The 21,462-nt window shown below is 47.7% G+C and overlaps 1 protein-coding gene across 6 annotated transcripts in view; it reads right to left on the bottom strand.

The window, feature by feature from the left end:
- PPP1R12C (protein phosphatase 1 regulatory subunit 12C) overlaps nt 1-21,462 on the bottom strand; it is a 404,850-nt gene that overhangs the window by 182,730 nt on the left and 200,658 nt on the right. For all 6 annotated transcript variants that reach the window (XM_063942836.1, XM_063942835.1, XM_063942838.1 and 3 more), the window contains exon 6: nt 5,542-5,616. In XM_063942836.1, coding sequence (XP_063798906.1) covers nt 5,542-5,616 — 75 coding nt within the window. The remainder of the gene's footprint in view (nt 1-5,541; nt 5,617-21,462) is intronic.

Genomic DNA, 21,462 nt, shown 5'->3' with positions numbered 1-21,462 from the left:
CACTGGAAGGCTTAAGACCGTGGGGACGTCCCAGAGCTCCCTTGTTGGGCGGGAGAGCGATGAGATCCCTGCAGCACCACTCTGCCAAACGGAGAGGCCGAAGCAGCGAACGTATCAAACCGGTAAAACTTAATGAAGGTATGCCGGCCTGACCAAGTAGCTTCCCTACACAACTGGGTCAGTGAGACCCCCCTGGCAGCTGCCAGGGAGGTGCCAACCGACCGAGTAGAGTGCGCTGAAATAGCCTGTGGAGGCTGTCTGGATGATGCCAGATAAGCTTGACCGATTGTAAAGCGAATCCACCTAGATAAAGTCTGTTTGGAAGCAGGCCAACCAGGCTGAGAAGTGTCAAAGAATAAACAGGACATCAGTCTTGCGGAAAGAAGCTGTCCTATCCACGTAAATCTGCAGGGCTCTAACAACATCCAGAGACCGTGACGAAGGGGAGGCATCAGTTAGAACCGGAATTACTATCAGTTGATTAATATGGAACGCCGAAACAACCTTTGGTAAGAAAGCAAAATAGGTGCGTAATTCTGCTCTGTCAGAATGAAAGACAAGATACGGTGGTTTACAGGAGAGAGCTCCCAGTTCGAGATTCTTCTGGCCGAAGCCAATGCTAAAAGAAAAAACCACCTTCCACGTGAGATATTTTAAATCCGTGAACTCCAAAAGTTTCAAAAACAGAAAACTGAAGAAAAGATAGAACCAATTCAAGATCCCACGGAGCCAGAGGCGTAATCCTAGGTGGTCTCAGTCTAGGAGGTACACCCGGGAAAAAGGTCTGAACCTCCGGAATCAATGACAACTTCTGTTGGAAGAAAATAGAAAGCGCTGATATTTGTACTTTTAAAGATCCCAAGCTGAGGCCTACCTCAAAACCAGAGTGAAGAAAAAGCAAAAGTCTGGACAGCTTAAAAGTCGAAGCTGAAACACCACAATTCTCGCACCAAATGACATAAGCTTTCTATATTCTGTAATAATGTTGCGAGGTAATCTCCTTTCTAGCTCGTATCATAATAGGGATGACAGCTGACAGAATACCTCTCTCCATCAGAATGGTCCTCTTAACAACCAAGCTGTCAAACGCAGTCACTAAGTCTGGATAAACGAAAGGGCTTGTCGTAGAAGATCCTCTCAAAGTGGTAGAGGCCACAGATAGGTGATTAATAGTGTGTGTAGATCGGCATACCATGATCTGCGAGGCAAGTCTGGTGCCACCAGTAGTACCTCAATCCTCTCCTTCTTGATCAGTTTGAGAAGACCAGGTAGCAGTGGAAACGGAGGGAATAGGTAAACAAAACTGTAATGCCAGGGAGTTGTCAGGGCATCTACTGCCTCCGCTAGTGAGTCCCTTGAATGGAAGCAGTAACGCGGTAGTTTGTGATTGTGTCTGGACGCCATAAGGTCTATCTGTGGAAGGCCCCACCGAGTTACCAGTTGCTGAAAAACCGGAGGATGAAGTTCCCATTCTCCCGATTGTAGATCTTGTCGACTGAGGTAATCTGCCTCCCAGTTGTCAACTCCTGGGATAAACACAACTGACCTAAAGTCACCTGAGCAGACCATCGTCCCTGAAACTGATGATTCTATGTCACCGCTCCCCAACCTCGGATACTGGCATATGTGGTGAGAAGAGTCCATTCGGATATCGCAAATCTCCTCCCCTGAGATAGGTTTGACGATTTTGTCCACCACAGAAGAGATATCCTTGTCTGGCAGTCAGCTGTACCCGCTGATGGAGGAACAGATGAGATCCTGACCACTGGGATAGTAGATCTAGTTGAAAGGTCCTGGAAAGGAATCTTCCGAAGGGTAGAGCCTCGAAGGCGGCTACCATCTTCCCCAGTAGCCGGATGCAGAAGTAAACGGAAACCTGAGAATGTAATAGGACCTGTCTCACCATTGTCCTAATGGAGTGAATCTTGTCCTGAGGTAGAAAAATCCTTTGTTGAACAGTGTCTAAAATCATCCCCAAAAAGTGGAGTCTGTGTAGGTTGAAGATGAGATTTTTGGAAGTTCAAGATCAACCGTGTTGGATGAGTAATTGTTGAATCAGTCCAATGTCCCGCAGTAGAATCTCCTTGGACTGAGCCTTGAGTAGTAAGTCGTTGAGATAAGGTATTATATTTACTCCCTGAGTGCGTAACAGAGCCATCATTACTGCCATCACCTTTGTGAAGACTCGTAGAGCAGAGTACAGTCTGAAGGGCAAGGACTGGATTTGATAATGTGCATTCCGAACTGCGAACCTGAGATATTCCTGATGAGGAGCCCATATGGGAATGTGAAGATCGGCGTCCTTGATGTCTAAAAACACCATGAAGTCCCCCGCCTCCAGTCCAGCCATAACTGATCACAGGGATTCCATCTTGAACTTGAACACTCGTAAAAACAGATTGAGAGATTTCAAGTTCAGGATGGGTCTGACCGAACCGTCCGGTTTCGGAACCACGAACAGGCTGGAGTAAAACCCCTGTCGCGGTTGGTGATTTGGTACTGGTAGGATAACACCTGTTGACAGTAGTCTTTGGATCGCCACCTGTAGAACCAGTCTTTTGTCTACAGAAACTGGCAAATCCGTGGTGAAAAAACGTGGGGGGGAGGAAATTGGAAATCGATTTTGTATCCTTGTGTGAGGACATCCCGAACCAAGGAGTCTAAGAAATTTCGGGGACATTTGGAAGAATATTGCTCAGTCGGGCTCCCACCATGGGATCCCCCAGGTGGGACAGAAGCCAGTCATGCAGTGGGCTTAGTTGTAGATTTGGCTTCCTGGTTTGTAGGAGATGCCGCAATAGCATGACCTCGTCCTTTATTGCCTCTGGAGCTTGTAGCTCCACCTCTAGTTCTTCCTCTAAATTTAGAAGGAACCCGAAAGGAACGAAAAGACGGACCTGAGTATGTCTTGCAGGGAGCAGGAGTGACTGATGGAAGGAACATAGATTTTCCTCCAGTTGCCTTGGATATTAGTTTGTCCAATTCAGGACAAACAAAAAATCACCCGTAAAAAGGTATGGCTTCAACAGCTTTCTTGGACTCCGTGTCTGCTTGCCATTGTCGGAGCCAGAGTGCTCTGCGAGCAGAAATAGCCAACGCTGAAATTTTAGAAGCTGCTGTACCTGTGTCTCTAGATGCATCTCCCAAGTAAATGGCAGATTCTCTGATATGTTCTGCTAACATAACGAGAGCTTCCGTTGATACCCCTAACTGTAACCCTGCAGCCAACTGCTCAGCCCAGGCTTCTACAGCTTTATTAACCTAAGAACCTACCAGGACGGATTAGTACTCCTGCTGCAGAATAAATTGCCTTTAAGGTAGTCTCCAGGCGATGGTCTGCAGATTCCTTTAAAGCTGTTGCCCATTCCACCAGGAGGATAGTCTTCTTGGATAGTCGGGAAAGTGAGGGATCCACCAACGGAGGAGTCTCCTACTTCGCTCTATTATCTGCTGGAAAAGGATAAGCCAGAAAACTGCGAACAACCTGAAATTTTTTATCAGGGTGTTTCCATGCTAATGCCAGGTGATCGTCTAATTCTGCGGAAACTGGGAATGTAATAGCTGACCTTTGTTTCTTATTGAAGAAAAAAGGCTGAGCTATACCCAAATCTGAGTCAGTAATTTGTAGGACCTGGCAGACCGCTAAAATAAGCACTTCAAGGCCTTCAGAAACTAATTTCTGAATCATCAATAGGGATGCCAAGTTCCGAATCCTGACCTACCTCCCCTTCCCCTATCCTGGGTATGTCGTCCGATTCTGACTCGTCGGACTAACACCGAAGGTAAAAATCTCTTTTTGGAAACCGTAGTGTTAGTTGCAGGGGAAGGTTTTAGTGGATGCATGGCCTTAGTAAGTCTAGCCAAGGCCTGTGCCCACACTGGTTCAATTATATTTGGACTCTGAGGTCTTGGACTCTCCCTCTCTCCCCAAGAAGCAGCCAGTTCTGCTGAGAGATCAGCCATGACCCCCGTAAACTGAGTTAACCAGACTGGAGCTCAACCCTGTTCTGAAGGACCTGGATCAGAAATAGGAGCCTGTTCACATGCATCACAAAATAAAGATACCTCTGACTGTCCCTGTGTAAACTTATTATTACACTTCTTGCAAGTAAAAATCCTCTGGGAAGCTTTAGACGAGGTGCCTTTTCTTGCCATACTGTATAGGTCCACAATATAATGGATGTAGCAAGAGTAGAGAGAAAAGAAAAGTCTAGAAGGAAGGCTAGAAGGGGATGAGTGTCACATTTGCTGTGATATATAATGTATACACTGCGCAGGCACAGATGATATACTGTCCATAAAAAACAGGTTAGTGTCTAAGCACCGACCCCTCTACAACCTCCGCTCCCCACACTCACGCCTCCAGGACCTCCGGACCGCGCTGTATCTGGCCTCTGTCTGCTGCACGTGGAGACGCGCGAGAGAGAGAGAGAGAAGCGCGAGCCCCGCTGACAGGAAGTCATATGGCAGCGCTGAAAGCCGGAATTGCCCGCACGCAGCTAAGCTCCGCCCCCTTGCACCATTTCAAAGATGCCCGTGTATAGCTGGAGCTCATGGGGCAGTATAGCCTTTGCCCCTATCGTCTATGTGACCACCAGCACCGGAGATCCTCCTGTATCCTTAGTGACACACAGTAGGAGGCAGTGACACACACACTAAATCTAACATCCTGTTACTGTTAGGCTATACATTGTGGCTAATGTACCCGGCACTCTGCTAGTCAGAACGCTAGGTTATACTCACAGATACTGCCATGCTGATCGGTTCTCGGCACTTGGCTTGGGGACTCTAATTGCAGTCAGTGTTAGCTGCAGTAGCAATACCACCACAGACAGAGGTCTCTGTATCCTGGGACACCTGCTCCAGATTATGCAGTTGTGACAGGGTCCCACCGGTAGCTCACTCGGTGCAGACAGGCAAGTCTGTCCTCAGCGAAAAATGAGGGGAAAAAAATAAAAATTCTTCTGGAGCAGCCCAGAGAGATGTCCGCCTCCCTCAGGCACATTTCTAAAAACTGGTCTGGAGGGAAATCATAGAGGGGGACGAGCCAGTCACGTTTAAATTCTTAAAGTGCCGGCTCCATCTACCACCATCTACACCCCACGGTCTTCAGCCTTCCAGTGTTCCCTAGTGGATGAAGGAGAAATAATGTTTATATACACACAAACCATTATTTTCACCTTGTATTTTCTAAAAGAAGCAAGCATTTTCCAAGCTCTAAGAATGCTTGAATAAATTGTCATGATTGTGCACTAAAACCTATCAAACTTGATCATAATCACTGAATACAAAAACTTGGGAGACATTGACTAAGAACATGGTAAAGTAGGAGAAGTTTGTGGCTCAGTATGACATGAGTCAGGGGGGAGGAGACCATTAAAAAAAAAAATCACAGAAAGTAAAATTATAGGTGGACACCAACACCTGCATTTGCTAATAGTCTGAACAGAGGTTGAGCACCTCACTCTGATACAGAAAAAGAAATAAAATGTATGTACATGGCAGAATTAAGCTGACAGTCTCAGAGACACAGTCACTTACATCTTCCTGCTTCTTCTGAAGCTCTTCTAAAAGACTAACAATCTCCTCATCAGCGACGTCACTAGGCCTCTGGCCCTGCAAGCAGAACACCATGTGAGAAATCAGCACACCACAAATATGGCATGGCAAAAACATATGAGACATGAGAAAAGCCAGCAAGGTCAATAGCAGCATCTGCAGGACATTTGTTTCCAGAAACAGATGTGCTGCAACAGTAAATAATAGCCTACAGAATAAAATGGCCCATCCTAACTGAAAAGAGCAATTGACAAAGCACATATTCAGCTATGTTACAGGTTAATATGTGCATTTGGAGAGTCTTGTTATGGCTCTTAACAGACCATTCAGATTTGTTAGAGCTTTATTTCATCCAATATTTATTGGGCTAGAGCAAAAATAAACATTTAGGGCCTTATGTAATAGCCTGTGAAATGTAGGCATGTGGTCCATAATGTGGTCCATATTAGCAAGTCAGTGCATATTTTAAAGTGGCAATACAGATGTGTCCTCCCTCATCGTTGCTGCAGTCATGATAAACAGACCTTCTAGGAACGCCTAATCATAAGCACATTTACTAATGCCTAGAAAAAAGATTTATGGTACAGACTTACCTTTGTTAAATCTCTTTCTGCAAGGTACACTGGATTCCACAGGGAATTACATGATCCGAGGCACCAACAGGCTAAAAGCTCTGACTGTTCCCAGGATGCATAGCGCCGCCTCCTCCTCTATATCCTCGCCTCCAGGCACTGGAGCTCAGTTTTGTTAACCAGTCCAATGGAGTAGCAGGTAAGAGAGACAACAGTTAGTAGCCACATACAACTACATTCTCACGACAGAAGGTGCCAGCAGCTAATGCTATACAAACCCAAGGAAGCTAAGTGTATCAGGGTGGGCGCCATGTGGAATCCAGTGTACCGCGCAGAAAGATTTAACAAAGGTAAATTCTTACCATAAATCTCCTTTTCTGCAGCGGGGTACACAGGGAATTACATCGGGAATGTCCTACAGCAGCTCCTCATGGGAAAGGATGCACTGTAGCGGGCACAAGAACCCGGTGTCCAAAGGAAGCATCCTGGGAGGCGGAAGTATCGAAGGCATAGAACCTTATGAACGTGTTCACTGAGGATCATGTAGCCGGCTTGGACAATTGTTCAAGGGTGGCACCATGGTGGGCCACCCAAGAAGGTCCAACAGACCGAGTAGAATGGGCTTTGAAGGTAGCAGGAGCTGGAAGGCCAGCCTGTACATAAGCATGTGCAATCACCATTCTAATCCATCTGGCCAAGGTCTGCTAATTAGCAGGCCAGCCATGTTTATGAAAACCAAAAAGAACAAAGAGAATCAGATCTCCTAAGCGAAGATGTTCTCTTCACATAAATACGGAGAGCCCGTACCACATACAAAGACCGCTCTTTGGTGGATAAACTTGTGGTTTTCTAACTTGGGTGCCTTGTCCTGTCGGTCACCCTTCCTGATTTTTCACCGTGACAGGGCAGTTCTTAGAACTCGCCCTGGTTATCTGCCTAAGGTGGTGTCATCTTTCCACCTTAACCAAAAGATTGTGATTTTGACCTGAGGAGCGATTCCTCCCTGGTCCATCGACCCCGAAGAGAGTGTCGCTGAAACACAGCGCAACAACCCAGCAGACTGGCATCCGTAGTTAGAGATCCAGAAGGGATGACCACTGCTCAATTGCTGGTTCTGTAGCCACCAGGTCAGTGACAGGCAAAACTCCGGAGTTAAGGAGATCTTGCGAGTCCTGATCCGGTGTGGCAGGCCGTCCCATTTGGAAAGGATTAACCTCTGCAGAGGGCGGGAATGAAATTGAGCGTACCCCGAAAGCCGACACCATGAGGCCTAGTACTTGCATCGCAGAGTGTATCGACACACGTGGGCGAGATAGGAAGCATCTTATCTTTTCCTGAAGTTTTAGGACTTTCTCTGGAGACAAGAACAACAGTTGGTTGTGGGTGTCCAATAATGCCCCCAGGTGCACCATGATCTGAGCAGGGACCAGGGATGATTTCTTCCAGTTGATGAGCCACCCGGTGGGCTTTCAGGAATTGGACCGACAGTTCCAGATGACGGAGGAGAACCTCTGGAGAGTTCGCCAGGATCAACAAGTCGTCCAGATACGGCAGGATCCTGATACCTTGACAGAGGAGCATAGCAGTCATGACCTTGGTGAAGATTCTCGGAGCCATGGTCAGACCAAAAGGCAAGACCTGGAAACCACAGGTATTGCTGATGCGACATGGCAATAGGAATATGCAGGTAAGCATCCTGTATGTCCAGGGATACCATATAGTGGGCTCCAAAAATAGAATAGAGCGAAGAGTTTTGATACGGAATTTGAAAACTTCACAAATTTATTCAAAGACTTGAGGTTGAGAATGGGCCGGGAAGACCCATTCGGTTTTGGAACTAGGAACAGCGTTAATTAGTACCCCCTGCCTCTCTGAGCCAGGAGGCACCAGCACTATCACTCCTGTGTCCAGGAGGGATTGTACCACCAAATGGAGAGTGTCTGCTTTTACCGGATCCGAAGGGATGTTTGTAGAGCAAAATCGTCGAGGGGGACATTTCGTGAAAAAGATGGCGTATCCGTGAGTGACAACTTCCTGTACCCAGGCGTCTGAAATAGTCTGTAACCATACCTGAGCAAACCGCAGAAGTCGGTCTCCTTTCGTGGGTCCCCCAGGAGGAGACCCGCCCCGTCATGCAGCAGGCGTGTCTATTTTTTGGTAGCAGGCTGACGGGCAGCCCAGGAACGTTTAGGTTTGGGCTTAGTGGATTTGGAAGTGCGAGACTGTTTCGGGTACGCCTGACCCTTTGCTTTACTTGGAGGACAAAAGGAGAGAAAGGAAGTAGTTTTAGCCTTCGGAGCCGAAGGATTAGTACTAGGCAGACAGGCAGTCTTAGTGAATGCCAAGTCAGCAACAATCTTGTTGAGATCTTCCCCAAAAACGATGTTCCCCTTAAAGGGGGTCACCTCCAAGGTCTTTTTAGAGTCCAGATCTACAGACCAGGACCACAACCAGAGGATTCGGCGAGCCAGAATAGACGTAGAAGATGCTTTAACCGCCAGGATACCTGCATCAGATGCTACCTCCTAAATATAATGGGAGGCCGTAATAATATATGAAAGACACTGCCTAGCATTATCAGGAAAATTAGACGGTAGTTCCGCCTCAACTTCCTGAACCCAGGCCTCTATAGCTTTAGCAGCCAAAGAGGCCCCAATAGTAAGACTATGCATAGTTCAGGCAAGAGTGTAAATAGACTTCGAGAAACCCTCCACACGCTTATCCGTCTGTCCCCTCAGGGAAGTGACGGTAATGACCGGCAGAGCAGATGAGACCACCAGTCGCGCAACTTGCCACCGGCGGCGTTTCCTAATTGTTACTTAACTCTGCAGTGACGGGATAACGAGCTAGCATCTTCGTAGACAAGGAAAACTTCTTACCCGGTTTTCCCAGGTTTCCTGACTAATATCAACCAAGTGGTCAGAATGAGGTAAAACCAACTTAGAACCTTTTGACTTATCTGGTTTCGCCAAGGTAGCTGGAAGCCCTTTATCATCATTGATTTGAAGTATCAGCCTGATAGCCTCCAAGCGGTCAGGAACATCCACCTGTGTCAGAAATTTCCCATCAGAAGCATCTGCATCAGAGTCTGAAGGGTCAGTGAAAGTGCCATCTACATCGCATGAGGTATCCGAAACGTGTGGATTGTGAGGAAGTAATGGCCCGTTTAGATGACCCCCTGGTCTTAGGCGGGCGAGAGTCAGGATTTTGCTTAGCTAGTGACTGATGTAATTGCTGTAACCGAGAGAACAGAGTATCTGCCCACAGCGGATTAACTGCAGGGACAATGTGACTGTTATGGCACAGGAGGTCCCACAGGGGGCGCAAGTTTAATTACTAGCATAGTCAGTAAATTAGGGAAAATAGCTTAAGGTGGGTCTTGATTTGCCCCCGTTGCTGCAGACTGACCATGGGGTATAGAACCCCCAGTACCTGAACCCTCAGCTGCTACGTTTTCCTCCGAGAAATCCGTGGCATCAAAACTGTATGGTGCAGGATCAGCCATGGATTTACCACCCTGTGTAGCAGACATGATATGTAAGCGTAACACTAGGGTGCAACAGTACAAGATAAGCAGACAAACTACCTGACAAAAATCCCCTGTATGGTGTGACTGCAAGGCAGAGCACAAACAGAGGATTTCGGAGATAAAATGTGAGGCAAAATGTGAGGTAAAATGTGAGGTAAAATGTGACTGAAAAACACACAGAAAAATAAAAAAATACGTATAGTCTGTGAAGTACCTATATTATCTAATAACCCTGACGCACGGAGACCCCTCAGGGTACAGAATATAGGGATAGCCATATGTGTGAGATACACAAAAAAAGAGACCACACAGCAGCCACTGGCACACACTCAGTCACATATACAATGCAGAGATTATTACCAACAATAAAACTGCAATGGTCCAGCAATACTAAGTAACTATACCACTGAGTAAAGCTATGCAGATATATAGATATAACAAGGCACAGTAAAGAATGGATGTATATCACAGGGTACTTGTACTAAATAACCCTGAATGTATGCACTTGTTCTTAACTAACTGTCTAGATGACATGTGGAATACTTAGTGTCCTGTAAATGCACAGCACTGATGAACCAGGCGGCATTACACGGGAGGCATTGCCCACCAGTCCCAGAGTCAGCGTAGCATGTGTGTAATGGCGCCCAAACGCTGACAGGGAGTGAGGGAGACAGAGAGATGCAGCTCCAGGGCGGGAACATTTACTCTAAATGGTGCCCAGGGGCTGGGGGAGGGGCTACAGGTCAGAGCCTTTCTGGACTTCACCACCGGGTACTGTGGGCCATAATAAAATGTATGTATGTATGTATGTATGTATGTATGTATGTATGTATGTATGTATGTATGTATGTATATATATATATATATATATATATATATATATATATCTTCCCTTGCATAGATGCACTCTCCTATTCAACATGTAGGGTGCAACATTAATAGTCCCATTTTTGCGACCTCCAATATCTCCCGAAGCAAGTGCACTCACTACTTATTTCAATTCCAAAGTTTCACAGTTATTTTATTCAATTCAATCTGCAGGTACAGTTGTATTAATTCATTCCGTTCATGACCATGTCCATATGGGAGTCAACACTCCACTCCAAATTTATCCATCACATCAATGCACATTTATTGTTCCACTCAGGATACATAAATATTCTGAATATCTGTAAATATCAATGGTGCAGCTCCATCTGTATATGGCTTTCACTTGTCATGAATTTGTAATACATCATGTCTTTTTATATCTGTCGACTTCGGCCGCTTTTCGTGCCGTTAAAGACCCACATCTGGTCCGCCGTATTCCTCGGCGTGCGTTCCACCGTCCATGCGCAGGACGGTATATATATATATATATATATATATATATATATATATATATATATATATATATATATATATATATATATGTGTATATGAAAACCAGAAACACCCTTATCCTGCGCTGTAAATTTGCTGCCTTCTGAAACGGTCCTACTGTTAGCTAGGACCCGACCAGACAACCTCCAAAACTATGTATCAGATGGCGCTAATAATCACTTATTTATTCAACCAGCCATACGATTGACCACATCAATAAATAAATAATATCAATTTATTAAAAGCATATAATGCAAAAAGAGATAAGCCTTTCATAGATGCATAGCATTGATGAATGTTAGATGAAATAATGAAGGGTATATATTTTCTCTTCCACCCTGACGCGTTTCGTCCTTAACGGACTTCTTCAGAGGGGTGATCAATACAGCTATACTCCAAAATGAATCTTCAGATCCTTAGACCATTTGTCAGTATAGGTTTGTATAACAATTTTAAAAGTTTGAAAGACTTCTGTCTTAGTTCGTAAGGGTCAATTAGTTAAAATCTGAAAAATAGCCCACCTCAGGGAGAAACTCATATATAAATTCGCGTATATCCACATAAGGACCACAGAATCCTGTGTGCTCTCCCAAAGTGCAAGCGTATACATCGTTTTGGAGATATATATATATATATATATATATATATATATATAATATAAGAATTTACTCACCAGTAATTCTATTTCTCGTAGTCCGTAGTGGATGCTGGGTACTCCGTAAGGACCATGGGGTATAGACGGGCTCCGCAGGAGACTGGGCACTCTTAAAAGAAAGATTAGGTACTATATCTGGTGTGCACTGGCTCCTCCCTCTATGCCCCTCCTCCAGACCTCAGTTAGGGAAACTGTGCCCGGAAGAGCTGACATTACTAGGAAAGGATTTGGAATCCAGGGTAAGACTCATACCAGCCACACCAATCACACTGTACAACTCGTGATAACTATACCCAGTTAACAGTATGAACAATAACTGAGCCTCTCTCAACAGATGGCTCATACAATAACCCTTTAGTTAAGCAATAACTATATACATGTATTGCAGAGAGTCCGCACTTGGGACGGGCGCCCAGCATCCACTACGGACTACGAGAAATAGAATTACCGGTGAGTAAATTCTTATTTTCTCTGACGTCCTAGTGGATGCTGGGGCTCAGTCAGGACCATGGGGATTATACCAAAGCTCCCAAACGGGCGGGAGAGTGCGGATGACTCTGCAGCACCGAATGAGAGAACAGGGTATCAAATTTGTAGAATTTTACAAACGTGTTCTCCCCTGACCACGTAGCTGCTCGGCTGAGTTGTAATGCCGAGACCCCTCGGGCAGCCGCCCAAGATGAGCCCACCTTCCTTGTGGAGTGGGCATTGACAGATTTAGGCTGTGGCAGGCCTGCCACAGAATGTGCCAGTTGAATTGTGCTACAAATCCAACGAGCAATCGTCTGCTTAGAAGCAGGAGCACCCAGCTTGTTGGGTGCATACAGTATAAACAGCGAGTCAGATTTTCTGACTCCAGCCGTCCTTGAAATATATATTTTCAATGCTCTGACAACGTCCAGCAACTTGGAATCCTCCAAATCGCTAGTAGCCGCAGGCACCACAATAGGCTGGTTCAGGTGAAACGCTGAAGCCACCTTAGGCAGAAAATGAGGACGCGTCCTCAATTCTGCCCTGTCCGAATGGAAAATCAGATATGGGCTTTTATACGATAAAGCCGCCAATTCAGACACTCTCCTGGCTGAAGCCAGGGCCAGTAGCATGGTTACTTTCCATGTAAGATATTTCAAATCTACCGATTTGAGTGGCTCAAACCAATGGGATTTGAGAAAATCCAAAACTACATTGAGATCCCACGGTGCCAATGGGGGCACAACCGGGGGCTGTATATGTAGTACTCCTTTTACAAAAGTCTGGACTTCAGGAACTGAAGCCAATTCTTTCTGGAAGAAAATCGACAGGGCCGAAATTTGAACCTTAATGGACCCTAATTTGATGCCCATAGATAATCCTGTTTGCAGGAAATGTAGGAATCGACCCAGTTGAAATTCCTCTGTTGGGGCCTTCCTGGCCTCACACCATGCAACATATTTTCTCCAAATGCGGTGATAATGTTGTGCAGTCACCTCCTTCCTGGCTTTGACCAGGGTAGGTATGACCTCTTCCGGAATGCCTTTTTCCCTTAGGATCCAACGTTCAACCGCCATGCCGTCAAACGCAGCCGCGGTAAGTCTTGGAATAGACACGGTCCCTGCTGAAGCAGATTCCTTCTTAGAGGTAGAGGCCACGGATCTTCCGTGAGCATCTCCTGAAGTTCCGGGTACCAAGTCCTTCTTGGCCAGTCCGGAGCCACTAGTATCGTTCTTACTCCCCTTTGCCGTATAATTCTCAGTACCTTGGGTATGAGAGGCAGAGGAGGGAACACATACACTGACTGGTACACCCATGGTGTTACCAGAGCGTCCACAGCTATTGCCTGAGGGTCTCTTGACCTGGCGCAATACCTGTCCAGTTTTTTGTTGAGGCGGGACGCCATCATGTCCACCATTGGTCTTTCCCAATGGACTACAATCATGTGGAAGACTTCTGGATGAAGTCCCCACTCTCCCGGGTGAAGATCGTGTCTGCTGAGGAAGTCTGCTTCCCAGTTGTCCACTCCCGGGATGAACACTGCTGACAGTGCTATCACATGATTTTCCGCCCAGCGAAGAATCCTTGCAGCTTCTGCCATTGCCCTCCTGCTTCTTGTGCCGCCCTGTCTGTTTACGTGGGCGACTGCCGTGATGTTGTCCGACTGGATCAACACCGGCTGACCCTGAAGCAGAGGTTTTGCCAGGCTTAGAGCATTGTAGATTGCTCTTAGTTCCAGTATATTTATGTGAAGACACGTTTCCAGGCTTGACCACACGCCCTGGAAGTTTATTCCTTGTGTGACCGCTCCCCAGCCTCTCAGGCTGGCATCCGTGGTCACTAGGACCCAGTTCTGTATGCCGAATCTGCGGCCCTCTAACAGATGAGCACTCTGCAACCACCATAGCAGAGAGACCCTTGTCCTTGTCGACAATTTTATCCGCTGATGCATCTGCAGATGCGATCCGGACCATTTGTCTAGCAGATCCCACTGAAAAATTCGTGCATGGAATCTGCCGAATGGAATCGCTTCGTAAGAAGCCACCATTTTTCCCAGGACTCTTGTGCATTGATGCACAGACACTGTCCCTGGTTTTAGGAGGTTCCTGACGAGTTCGGATAACTCCCTGGCTTTCTCCTCCGGAAGAAATACCTTTTTCTGAACAGTGTCCAGAATCATCCCTAGGAACAGCAGACGTGTCGTCGGGATCAGTTGGGATTTTGGAAAATTCAGAATCCACCCGTGCTGTTGGAGCACTACTTGAGTTAGTGCTACTCCGACCTCCAGCTGTTCTCTGGATCTTGCCCTTATCAGGAGATCGTCCAAGTAAGGGATAATTAATACGCCTTCTCTTCGAAGAAGGATCATCATTTCGGCCATTACCTTGGTAAAGACCCGTGGTGCCGTGGACAATCCAAACGGCAGCGTCTGAAACTGATAATGACAGTTTTGTACCACGAACCTGAGGTACCCTTGGTGTGAAGGGCAAATTGGGACATGAAGGTAAGCATCCTTGATGTCCAAGGACACCATAAAATCCCCTTCTTCCAGATTCGCTATCACTGCTCTGAGTGACTCCATCTTGAACTTGAATTTTTGTATGTACAGGTTCAGAGATTTCAGATTTAGAATAGGTCTTACCGAGCCGTCCGGCTTCGGTACCACAAATAGCGTGGAGTAATACCCCTTTCCCTGTTGTAGAAGGGGTACCTTGATTATCACCTGCTGAGAATACAGCTTGTGAATGGCTTCCAATACCGTCGCTCTGTCTGAGGGAGACGTTGGCAAAGCAGATTTTAGGAACCGGCGAGGGGGAGACTTCTCGAATTCCAACCTGTAACCCTGAGATACTACCTGCAGGATCCAGGGGTCCACCTGCGAGTGAGCCCACTGTGCGCTGAAATTCTTGAGGCGACCCCCCACCGCCCCTGAGTCCGCTTGTAAGGTCCCAGCGTCATGCTGAGGCCTTTGCAGAAGCCGGGGAGGACTTCTGCTCCTGGGAAGGGGCTGCTTGCTGCAGTCTCTTACCCTTTCCTTTGCCTCGGGGCAAATATGAATGTCCTTTTGCTCGCTTGTTCTTATAGGAACGAAAGGACTGCGGCTGAAAAGACTGCGTCTTTTTCTGCTGGGAGGGGACTTGAGGTAAAAAGGTGGACTTCCCGGCTGTTGCCGTGGCTACCAAATCCGATAGACCGACCCCAAATAATTCCTCCCCTTTATACGGCAATACTTCCATATGCCGTTTGGAATCCGCATCGCCTGACCACTGTCGTGTCCATAGACTTCTTCTGGCAGATATGGACATCGCACTTACTCTTGATGCCAGAGTGCAGATATCCCTCTGTGCATCTCGCATATAAAGGAATGCATCCTTTAATTGTTCTATAGTCAATAAAATACTGTCCCTATCCAGGGTATCAATATTTTCAGTCAGGGAATCCGACCAAGCCACCCCAGCACTGCACATCCAGGCTGAGGCGATTGCTGGTCGCAGTATAACACCAGTATGTGTGTATATACTTTTTAGAGTATTTTCCAGCCTCCTATCAGCTGGATCCTTGAGGGCGGCCGTATCAGGAGACGGTAACGCCACTTGTTTGGATAAACGTGTGAGCGCCTTGTCCACCCTAGGGGGTGTTTCCCAGCGCGCCCTAACCTCTGGCGGGAAAGGGTATAACGCCAATAACTTCTTTGAAATTAGCAGTTTTTTATCAGGGGTAACCCACGCTTCATCACACACGTCATTCAATTCCTCTGATTCAGGAAAAACTACAGGTAGTTTTTTCAGACCCCACATAATACCCCTTTTTGTGGTACTTGCAGTATCAGAGATATGCAAAGCCTCCTTCATTGCCGTGATCATATAACGTGTGGCCCTACTGGAAAATACGTTCGTTTCTTCACCGTCGACACTAGATTCGGTGTCCGTGTCTGGGTCTGTGTCGACCGACTGAGGCAAAGGGCGTTTTACAGCCCCTGACGGTGTTTGAGACGCCTGTACAGGTACTAACTGGTTTGCCGGTCGTCTCATGTCGTCAACCGACTTTTGCAGCGTGCCGACATTATCACGTAATTCCATAAACAAAGCCATCCATTCCGGTGTCGACTCCCTAGGGGGTGACATCACCATTACCGGCAATTGCTCCGCCTCCACACCAACATCGTCCTCATACATGTCGACACACACGTACCGACACACAGCAGACACACAGGGAATGCTCTGATAGAAGACAGGACCCCACTAACCCTTTGGGGAGACAGAGGGAGAGTTTGCCAGCACACACCAAAGCGCTATAATTATATAGGAACAACCTTATATAAGTGTTGTTTCCTTATTGCTGCTTAAATATATATATCATCGCCAAAAAATGCCCCCCCTCTCTGTTTTTTACCCTGTTTCTGTAGTGCAGTGCAGGGGAGAGCCTGGGAGCCTTCCTAGCAGCGGAGCTGTGTAGGAAAATGGCGCTGTGTGCTGAGGAGATAGGCCCCGCCCCCTATTCCTGCGGGCTCTTCTCCCGGTTTTTCTGAGACCTGGCAGGGGTGAAATACATCCATATAGCCTCATGGACTATATGTGGTGTATTCTTTTTAGCCAGAAAGGTATTAACATTGCTGCCCAGGGCGCCCCCCCCAGCGCCCTGCACCCTCAGTGACCGCCGGTGTGAAGTGTGCCTGAGCGCAATGGCGCACAGCTGCAGTGCTGTGCGCTACCTCATGAAGACTGAAAAGCCTTCAGCCGCCGGTTTCTGGACCTCTTCTTACTTCGGCATCTGCAAGGGGGTCGGCGGCGCGGCTCCGGTGACCCATCCAGGCTGTACCTGTGATCGTCCCTCTGGAGCTAGTGTCCAGTAGCCTAAGAAGCAAATCCATCCTGCACGCAGGTGAGTTCACTTCTTCTCCCCTAGGTCCCTCGTTGCAGTGAGCCTGTTGCCAGCAGGACTCACTGAAAATAATAAAACTATCAAAACTTTTACTCTAAGCAGCTCTTTATGAGAGCCACCTAGATTGCACCCTGCTCGGACGGGCACAAAAACCTAACTGAGGCTTGGAGGAGGGTCATAGGGGGAGGAGCCAGTACACACCACCTAGTGGTCAAACTTTTAAAATTTTGTGCCCTGTCTCCTGCGGAGCCGCTATTCCCCATGGTCCTGACGGAGTCCCCAGCATCCACTAGGACGTCAGAGAAAAAGGGATAGGGCCGAAATCTTGGCCTTTATGGATCCTAATTTTAGGCCCATAGTCACTACTGACTGTAGGAAGTGCAGGAATCGACCCCCCTGGAATTCCTCTGTAGGGCCTTCCCGGCCACACGCCAAGCAACCTATTTTCGCCATATACAGTGAAAAAGTCTTGCTGTCCCGTCTTTCCTAGCCTTTATCAGCGTAGGAATAACTGCATCCGGAATGCCCTTTTCCGCTAGGATCCGGCGTTTAACCGCCATGCCGTCCAACGCAGCCGCGGTAAGTCTTGGATCAGACAGGGTCCCTGTTGCAACATATCCTGACTGAGAGGCAGAGGCCATGGGTCCTCTGAGAGCATTTCTTGCAGTTCCGGGTACCGAGTCCTTCTTGGCCAATCCGGAGCAAAGAATATTGTTCACACTCCTCCGTTTATTACAATTCTCAGCCCTTGGGTCTGAGAGGAAGAGGAGGGAATATATAGACCGACTGGAACACCCACGGTGTTACTAGTGCGACCACAGCTATCGCCTGAGAGTCCCTTGACCCAGCGTAAAACCTTTTTTATCTTTTTATTGAGGTGGGACACCATGTAGTCCACCTGAGGCAGTTTCCATCAATTTGCAAAACTGCGTGAAGACTTCCTGATGAAGTCACCACTTTCCCGGGTGGAGGTCGTGTCCACTCCCGGAATGAACACTGCTGACAGTGCGCTTACTTGATTCTCCGCCCAGCGAAGAATTCTGGTGGCTTCTACCCTTGCCACCCTGCCTGCGGTCTGACTGGATCAGAACCGGTTGGTCGCGAAGCAGGAACTCCGCTTGACTTAGGGCGTTGTATATGGCCCTTAGTTCCAGGATATTGATGTGAAGGCAAGTCTGTTGGCTTGACCACAAACCTTGGAATTTTCTTCCCTGTGTAACTGCCCCCCACCCTCGGAGGCTTGCATCCGTGGTCACCAGGACCCAGTCCTGAATGCCGAATATGCGGCCCTCGAGAAGGTGAGCACTCCGCAGCCACCACAGGAGAGACACCCTGGCCCTGGGGTATAGGGTGATTAACCGATGCATCTGAAGATGTGATCCGGACCACTTGTCCAGTAAGTTCCATTGTCCTTGCATGGAACCAGCCGAAGGGGATGGCCTCGTATGATGCCATCATCCTTCCCAAGACTCGAGTGCAGTGATGCACTGACACCTGTTTTGGTTTTCAATGGATTCCTGACCAGTGTCATGAGCTCCTGAGCTCTCTCTATCGGGAGATAAACCCTCTTCTGGTCTGTGTCTAGGATCATGCCTAGGCGAGGCAGATGAGCTGTAGGAACCAACTGCGACTTTGGAATATATAGAATCCAGTCGTGTTGCCGTTTCACTTCCAGAGAAGGTGATACGCTGTCCAGCAACTGCTCTCTTGATCTCGCTTTTATGAGGAGATCATCCAAGTATGTGATAATAGTGACACCTTGCTTCCGCAGGAGCACCATCATATCCGCCATTACCTTGGTGAAATTGGTAATGACAATCCCGTACCGCAATTCTGAGGTACGCCTGATGAGGTGGATAAATGGGGACACGAAGGTATGCATCCCTTATGTCCCGATTCATTTCAGGCATGCAATGACCGCTCTTAGCGATTCCATCTTGAACCTGAACCTTTTCAGGTATATGTTCAGGGATTTTAATTCAATATGGGTCTAACCGAACCGTCTGGTTTCGGGATTATAACATGGTCGAATTATAACACCCTCTTGTTGAAGGAGGGGACCCTTGACCACCACCTGTTGAAGATACAATTTACGAATTGCAGTTAACACTGGCTCCCTCTCTTGGGGGGAAGCCCGCCGGGTCCTCGGTGAGGGGGCATCTTCTCACAGTCCAGCCTGTATCCCTGCGATACAATTTCTATTGCCCAGGTATCTTACAGGGAGTGAACCCACTTGTGGCTGAACTTACGAAGGCGTGTCCCCACCGGGCCTAGCTCCGCCTGTGGAGCCCCAGCGACATGCGGTGGATTTTTGTAGAGGCCGGGGAGGACTTCTGTTCCTGGGGACTAGCTGTGTTGTACAGCTTCTTTCCTCTGCCCCCGGCTCTGACAAGAAAGGACGCACCTCAGACTTTCTTGTTTCTTTATTCGAAAAGCTGCATTTAATAATGTCGTGCTTTCCTAGGCTGTGCAGGAATATAAGGCAAAATATCAGAATTACCAGCTATAACTGTGGAGACCAGGCCCGAGAACCTTTCTCCACACAATCCTCAGCCTTCCATATGCCTCTTAAGTCGGCATCATCTGTCCAATGTATATTCTACAGGACACGTCAAGCAGAAATCGACATAGCTTTTGTCTCTAGGACCCAGTATACTCATGTCCCTTTGGGCATGCTTTATAATTATATATCTATCACTTAAGACAGCATCTTAAAATATTTATATGCATACTAGGGTCTCAATCTCTGCTGATAAGGTACCTGTCCCTGCTGCCACAGCGCTATAAACCCATGCCGACACAATCGCCGGTCTGGGTAGTATACTAGAATGTGCACGCTATCTGCAGGATCCATGAGAATAGCTAGTGCAAACAGGACACCCAAGGGGAAGATTCTCAACACATCCTGGCCCTAGTGGGGAAAGGATACAGCCTGAGAATTCTCTTGTGGGAAGCTGCCGTCTCTTGTCTGGAGATTCCCGCTCTTTTTCCTCATGAGAGGAGGGAAATTTACCTCAGCATTCTTCCCCTTAACATGTGTACTCTCGTGTCAGGGACAGATGAGTCATCAGTGATATGCAAATCATCTTTTATTCCAATAATCATATATTGAATACCTTTTAGCCCTCTTGGCTGTAACTTTGCATTATCGTAGTCGACAGTGGAGTTAAACTCCGTGTCGATACTTTGTTATTTTGGATAGTGAACATAGAGAGACTCTGAAGGACTCTGTGACATAGGGACAGACCAGGGTAGATTTCCTTTCTGTTCCCTAACCTTTTGTGCAATAATTTTACCTCCGCACTTACACATATCCAAACAGGTGTCGGTGTTGTTGACGGAGACACCCTCCCACACACTTATCCGCTCTATCACCTCCTTAGAGGAGCCTTTTACCTCAGACATGTCGACACACGCGTTCCGACACACCACACACACAGGGGATGCTCTATTTGAAGACAGTTCCCCCACCAGGCCCTTTGGAGAGACAGAGAGAGAGTATGCCAGCACACACCACAGCGCTATATAATACAGGGGATGTACACTATACTGAGTGATTTTTCCCCTATAGCAGCTTATATACACAGTTTTGCGCCTAAATTTATGTTCCCCCCCTCTCTTTTTTACCCTTTGTGTACCAGGATACTGCAGGGGAGAGCCTGGGGAGCTTCCTTCCAGCTGAGCTGTGAAGAGAATGGCGCCGGTGTGCTGAGGAAGAAGGCCCGGCCCCCTCAGCGGCGGGCTTCTGTCCTTTTATGTACTTTAATGGCGGGGGTTAATGCACATATACAGTTTATCAGACTGTATTATGTGCTTTTCGCCAAGTAAGGTAATCTAATTGCTGCCCAGGGCGCCCCCCCCCCCCCCCCAGCGCCCTGCACCCATCAGTGACCGGAGTGTGTGGTGTGCTAAGGGAGCAATGGCGCACAGCTGCAGTGCTGTGCACTACCTTAATGAAGACCGAAGTCTTCAGCCGCCGATTTTCAACTTCTCTTCGTTCTTCTGGCTCTGCAAGGGGGACGGCGGCGCGGCTCCGGGACCGGACGACCGAGGACTGGGCCTGTGTTCGATCCCTCTGGAGCTAATGGTGTCCAGTAGCCTTAGAAGCCCAAGCTAGCTGCAAGCAGGTAGGTTCGCTTCTCTCCCCTCAGTCCCACGTAGCAGTGAGTCTGTTGCCAGCAGATCTCACTGAAAATAAAAAACCTAACAAATACTTTCTTTTCTAGGAAGCTCAGGAGAGCCCCTAGGGTGCATCCAGCTCTGGCCGGGCACAGATACTAACTGAGGTCTGGAGGAGGGGCATAGAGGGAGGAGCCAGTGCACACCAGATATAGTACCTAATCTTTCTTTTAAGAGTGCCCAGTCTCCTGCGGAGCCTGTCTATACCCCATGGTCCTTACGGAGTACCCAGCATCCACTAGGACGTCAGAGAA

This window comes from Pseudophryne corroboree, chromosome 10 (genome assembly GCF_028390025.1).
Source record: "Pseudophryne corroboree isolate aPseCor3 chromosome 10, aPseCor3.hap2, whole genome shotgun sequence".
Lineage (NCBI taxonomy): Eukaryota > Metazoa > Chordata > Amphibia > Anura > Myobatrachidae > Pseudophryne > Pseudophryne corroboree.
Note: the sequence above shows the minus strand (reverse complement) of the source record. Positions and strands in the feature narration are given on the sequence as shown.